Below are 6,763 nucleotides of genomic sequence, written 5' to 3'. Positions count from 1 at the left end.
TTACAATTTTAGCAATTATAGTAGTTTTGTATTTGGAACAACATTTTTTAAATTTAGTTTCAGTAAAGATTTATAATTATACAATTATTAATTATATATATATATATATATATATATATATATATATATATATATATATATATATATATATATATAAATATATAAATTGTATAATTATATATATATATATATATATATATATATATATATATATATATATACATACAATTGCTGTATATATAGATAGATAGACGTTATAAATTATAATATTAAATAATTAAATATACAGTAGAAGTTTGGTGTTCAGTTAATGTGACGAAAAACACAAGCCAGAACACGATTGTAGTAGTACTTATGGTTCTAGGATTTAAAAATGTGTTATTTTTATAATGATTCTTCTGTAAAGAATGAAAGGTTTCCTGGTCTGACACACACAGGTGTGTTTGGCGTTTCTCTGGTGTGTAAACAGACAGTTTTCTCGGTTCTCCGGCTCAGACATAAACAAATTTCACGCTGGGCCGCATAAAGATAAAAAGAGAAGCTGATAGATGCAAGGTCTCTCCATCAGAGCCTTTCTTCCAGACGCTAATTACAGTTAAATACGCTGAGATCAGGAGGAAGAGGAGCGGAGAGGAGGAAGAGTGTGGCGCTGCGGATACAAGACGCTTGACACATGAAATGAGCGGATTAACTGAATCCCACAGACACTGAGCCTATTCTGAACATAATCCCACAATCTGTGCTGAGGAATTACTGTAGATATCAGCCAGTGACGAGACCAATGCGTTTATTACAGTTAAACCAGGCTTATTATAGTCATCTGAAACTAAAACCATAACCAACACATTCGTGTCACTTCAAATAAAATAAAATTCAATATTAAACTGAAATTATTTCTCAAAAATGATTTTATTTTTAGCTAGTTGACTAATCATAATATCTTATTTATTTATTCAGTTTATGAATACATATAGAAAAGAATAACTATTAAAATAGCTAAAGCTGAAACCGAAATAAAAACTAATAGAAGCTAATAGAACTATAATAAAACTTGAACTAAAACTGAAATTAAAACTAATAGCTAGCTAATGTAAACAAATGGAGCCTTACTGTAAAGTGTTAACAAAATATTACGTTTTTTATGACGTTATGTAGTTTTGCATGTTCCGTGATGTAATGTTGTGTGGTTCTTGTTGTCTTTATAGGGCTACCATCGACCGAATCACTACATCGCCACACAAGGTAAGACAAATTCACCAACAGACACACATTTATGTAGTTTTAAAAGTGCATAAGAGAAAAATGCTGTTTTTTTTTTTGCTTGAAAGTCCTTACTCTAATCATTTATGAATAGAAAACAAAATAGGTCCCGAAATAGAACCCTGGGGAACCCCTTTAGAAATATCAAGATATTTATAATATACGGTCATTAAAGTCAATTTTTTTTAAGTTGTGATGTATGCATCATCTGAAGCTGAATAAATGATCTCTCCAGTGATGTCTGGTTTGTTCGGAGGACAATATTTGCTCGAGATACAACTATTTGAAAATCTGGAATCTGAGGGAGCAAAAAAATCTAAATATTGAGAAAATCATCTTTAAAGTTGTTCAGTGAAGTTCTTAGCAATGCATATTACTAATCAAACATTAAGTTCTGATATATTTACAGTAGGAAATCTACTAAACATCTTCATGCATCATGATCTTAATATCCTAATGATTTTTTGGCATAAAAGAAAAAGTAATAATTTTGACTCTTTCCCAATGTATTGTTGGTTATAGCTACAAATATACCTGTGCTACGGATGACTGCTTTTCTGCTGCAAAAGTCATGTATTTTAAGAAAATCAGATTTGAGACACAATGAGTCCGATCGACCAAATACTTTCTAAAGTAAACTTTCGACTGAAGTGTGTTAGAAGTTGTTAAACTCACTCACACACACACACTGAGCCATTTAATGCTGAAACGGCGTCTTGAAACAATTAATCATCTGTTGTTGTTGTTGTTGTGTGGGGTTTAGTACAGAATAAATGGATTAGGCGCTATGCGTCTGGCCTAATCTGGCTGTCAGCGCATGCGTTCTCCCAGCATGCCCCTGGAGGCCGCGTCTGATTGCTAGTTAATTGTTGTGAGATGTTTCTGGAGTGCCAGTGAGCTCCAGCGCTCTGAACGCAATCACTTCCTTTAATAGACTGGTTTAGCTGCGCTGGAGCGGCGTAATTACCTGTTTACTCTGTGCTGTCCAGCGGCCGTTTACAACCCAGTCCCACACAACACAAACCAGCCAATCAGAGCTCATTTAGTGTGTTTACACAGCCAATCATATTCTAAGATGGGCGGGGCTTCACACTTCATATAATTCAGCAGTGTATTGTATAAACGACGTGTTTGAGAAACCGTTGTCGTCTTTCTCAATTACCGGCCAGCGTTCAAAGGAAAATCAGTTTTAACAGAACAAGAGCAGAAAAAGCTTTAACAAGCCTGAAGTTGCTCAGATCAAAGCGAGACGCGGCCGTGAACATCACACTGATTCTCCTCATTTATTCTGCGCTGCAGGTTTAGAAAGATTAGATTTACTTCATTATTTTTTTTACTTGTTTGTATTTTGCATATGAGTGATTCTTAGAGTCTTTTTTTAATCATTCTACCGTCGAAGGAGAGATTATTAATGGTTGTAAATGTTTCACTGTGTCTCTTTAATGACTTGTTCATAATTTTTAAGAGCTTGGAAGCTGTAATTCCTCATAAAATATTTAGGAAACACCTTTAAAAAATTAATTTCACTCTGAAAAGAAGATTTTGTCATCATTTACACATTTTTATGATTTGGTGAAAAAAAAATCGGATACGTTTGATACAATTTATTTATTTATTTATTTAGCACTTTTTTTTTTTTTACTACTGTTGTAATATTTCACTGTTTACTATATATAAATATATATATATATACACACGCACATATATTGTTTTACAGATTATGTATATAATATAAAAAGACAAATATTTAATTTGTATTTAATCATTATTAAACGTTTATAATTGAATATCGATTTATATTGATATTTAGTTTTATTATGGTTTTATCGTGCATAAAAATTCACACTAACAAAATAAAAATACATTTTGTTGAAAAGTAACGTTATTTTACAATACAGCCTTAAAACTGCAACACTAATATTTTATTTCCTCATTTTCAGATGTTCACTCTTAAACGCCATTTCATGATTTTAGTTTTAAATCTATTAATTGTTCAGCGCTACAAGTACAAATGACTTCCTTTCGTAAAATAGAAAAAAATGTCATTTGTACCCCAGATTTAAAACATTAGAAGAAAGTACTGTATGAAAGATATGAGGGTCAGTAAATGATGACAGGATTTGGGTTCAGGACACTGAAGTATTAAAGCACTGATGAAGCATAGCAGAAGGTTCATTAAAAGTTCCCTCCACTTAAAAGAATCAGTGACAGTGTAAGTCCAGGACTCGATTACATACACTAGGAGTATTTTCCTGCACAATGTGAGAAAACGACTGGAGTCGTGCATAAATGCAGCACGTGAGCATCAGACTGCAGCTGCACTCGTCTTCTATGACGGCTGAAAAAATGGGAATAATTTTTCCGTGCCGAATCCCCGAGGTCTCATTGAAACGCGCTTGCTAGAACGATGAAAGCATTAGTCCCCCGGTGTGGGAACACAACCTGACAGCAGCGCGCCGCTAAAGTCTTCTTCCCGCTGAGCGCTCGCACAGTAATTGCTGTTGGCTGACTCCACTTACAGCTGAAGCGGACTGAAGCGAGCCGCTTACAGCTTCAGCAAATTACAGCAAACGTCAGCGCAATTCTCCCGGACGTGAGATCCCATCTACGCTTGGGATTTAGCTAGTTAAGGATTATCTAAACGCTGTGTTTATGCTTCTCACAGGAAATACTTCTACAACAAAGAGTTTATCGTTATTATTATAGATGTTATGTCTCAGAATCGTCTCATTTCTGTCTATGAGATGCTATTGAGACGTTTGCTATTCTTCCTGATGGTCATCTGCACTCCTCACATTGAGAAATGTAATTAAACGATGCACATCAGGAACGATCCAGTACATTACTGTGATTAAGAGGCGTCTAGTTTCGACAGATCTTAATTAAGGTCGTCAGGCTCAGACGATAACGAGAGCTGGCCCACGAGCATCAGTCAAGAGTTCTCCAGGACACGAGTGTTTGCTAGCGCCGCTGTTTACGTGTGCGTATGAATATGTTAAACCTCGTGTTTTTCTGTTGCATGCTATTTTCTTTGGCTCAGAGCGAATGCATCACGCCGGAGAACGTGAGCGCAGATTTGCATGAGCTAATTAGCTTGTCAAAAGTCATTTCGGAATTTGCTTGTTGATTAAAAACAATGCTAATTAGAATTAATTAGACGTGTGATTTTAATTCCTTCGGCTGTGCTGTTATTACCGGGCGCTGGTTTACATGTCGCTCTTATTAAGTTGATTTGGAGCTTTAATGGAAACGCAGATGCACAAATCTGTCGCTGCTCCTTTGTATGCATTTATGAATGAAGCGTTTGAAAGTTTCGGCTTTGTTGCTGGAAAACATGTCCAATAATTCGACAAAGAGCCGCGGCGCCATGACTTGTGCTCCGGTGTCACTCTGGATTATGTTCTGTGGACTGTTTAATGGCTTCATGAGCTGGAGGAGTCGATCTCAGCACGTTCCCCGCTCATATTTCAGCCTAAATTCACAAGCGTAAAGAATAATAAAACTGCTCATGGAAAATAACAAAACGCAGTATGAATACAAAGTAATAAAGTTTACAAGGAAGGATTTGATGAGAAATGGTTTATGATGAGATCTCTGATGTTCTTTGAGATCAATATATGTCTAAAAATACATTTAAAGTTATGCTTCTATTTTAAATGATATAATGTTTTCATAGAGTTTTTTGACAATTATTGACAAAGTAAGAATATAGCTCTATTAAAAGAATGATAAATATTTGCATTCATGTTATTTATATATATATACACAAACATGGATAGACTGATAGTGTGTGTGTGTGTGTTTATATATTACAAAGAAATATTATTAAAAAAAAAAAAAAAATATATATATATATATATATATATATATATATATATATATATATATATATATATTTGAAAGAAAATACTGTTTATTTAATAGTTTTAGATATAAAAAAATATGTATAAGGAAAATAAAAATATATATATATTTTTAGAAAGTTTCTTTAGAATATTACACACACACACACACACACACACACACACTTACAGACACACACACTTACAAGCACACACACAGACACACAATCATATATATATATGTATAATTTTTTATTATTATTATTATTTTTGGCAGTTGTTCATACTACATTTTTTTGTGTTAATTTTTCAGATCTGTTATTTATATATCGTATGTTTTTTATTTTAGATTAAATAGGCCCCATATATATATGTGTGTGTGTGTGTGTGTGTGTGTGTGTGTGTGTGTCTGTAAGTGTGTGTGTGTGTGTGTGTGTGTGTAATATTCTAAAGAAACTTTCTAAAAATATATATTTTTATTTTCCTTATACATATTTTTTTATATCTAAAACTATTAAATAATATATATATATAATTATATGGTGTTTTTTGGACATTGTTGATCTTTTCTGAAGCTCTGGATGAGACGTGAGATGCTGGACCACAACAGTTTGTTCTTTATTTAATCTTTATAGAAGAAAAAGTTTTAATAAATAAATAAATAGTTGTCTTTGGTTTATGGCTTATATATATATAGAGACATTATTGTGTCTATTTCTGTTGTGAGCTGAGTTGTGTGCTCCTCAGGTCCGATGCAGGAGACGGTGTATGACTTCTGGAGGATGGTGTGGCAGGAGAACACTGCGACTATCGTGATGGTCACCAATCTGGTAGAAGTCGGGCGGGTGAGTGAAGCCCTCCGTCCTCTCCTGATCACACACACACACACACACGCACACACGCTCTGCTGATTTTATTAAAGTCAATATGAGAGAAACCTCTCCGGACCGAACCCTGGTAAACATCTGAGATGTGAACAAAAGACAGTGAACGCTTGAGGGAAGAGAGATGAACACAAACACAGAAGTCTCCAGACCTTCAAACCTTAACATCCAGATCCCTCAGAAGAGTGAGATTCAGACGTTCAGCTCGTGTTTTACTCTTTTAGATTCAAGTTCAAAGTCAGTCAGTCGCTGGTTTGATATCGTTTCTGTTGTTGTGTGGAGTAGATTGAAACTGTTTTATCTTTTATTTCATCTAGTTGCAAAGAAACCTTTCTTATTTTACTTTAGTTTTAAATTGATGGACTACAATTACTAACACAGAGTTAATAAAAACTATATAGGTGTTTTTAAAAAAGTAATACAATGAGAAAATAATTGTAAAACAGTTTCTAGAACTAAAATAAAAATGAAAACTGAAAATAAAAAATATTAATCTGATTTAAATTCTTAATAAATACTATAGATAATAAAAACTAATTTACTGAGGCAAAATTAATAAAAAAAATATTTATATATATATATAAACACTGCTAAAAAGAAAGAAATTAAATTAAAAAAGGAACAAACGATAAAACTAAGTTAGATATAACTCAAATTAAAAATGAAATTAATTTAGCTGATTCATAAAATCTCAGAAATATAACTAAACCGAACACTGAGGTTATGGGCTTGATTCCCAGCTCAACTCAAACACATCCCACAACACGAGATCAGAAG

The 6,763-nt window shown here is 33.4% G+C and overlaps 1 protein-coding gene across 7 annotated transcripts in view; it reads left to right on the top strand.

Moving 5' to 3' along the window:
- LOC113090430 (receptor-type tyrosine-protein phosphatase mu-like) overlaps nucleotides 1-6,348 on the top strand; it is a 25,347-nt gene extending 18,999 nt beyond the window's left edge. The window contains exons 8-9 of one of the 7 annotated variants that reach the window (XM_026256253.1): nucleotides 1,206-1,242; nucleotides 5,850-6,348. In XM_026256253.1, the coding sequence (XP_026112038.1) occupies nucleotides 1,206-1,242; nucleotides 5,850-6,013 (201 nt within the window). In that variant the 3' untranslated portion in view covers nucleotides 6,014-6,348. The remainder of the gene's footprint in view (nucleotides 1-1,205; nucleotides 1,243-5,849) is intronic. The other 6 variants (XM_026256254.1, XM_026256249.1, XM_026256251.1 and 3 more) reach the window with 6 other exon arrangements.
- The last annotated feature ends 415 nt before the right edge of the window (nucleotides 6,349-6,763 follow it).

Source organism: Carassius auratus, unplaced genomic scaffold (genome assembly GCF_003368295.1).
Source record: "Carassius auratus strain Wakin unplaced genomic scaffold, ASM336829v1 scaf_tig00055041, whole genome shotgun sequence".
NCBI classification, from domain to species: domain Eukaryota; kingdom Metazoa; phylum Chordata; class Actinopteri; order Cypriniformes; family Cyprinidae; genus Carassius; species Carassius auratus.
The sequence above is the reverse complement of the archived record's forward strand: the minus strand, read 5'-3'. Positions and strand labels throughout refer to the sequence as shown.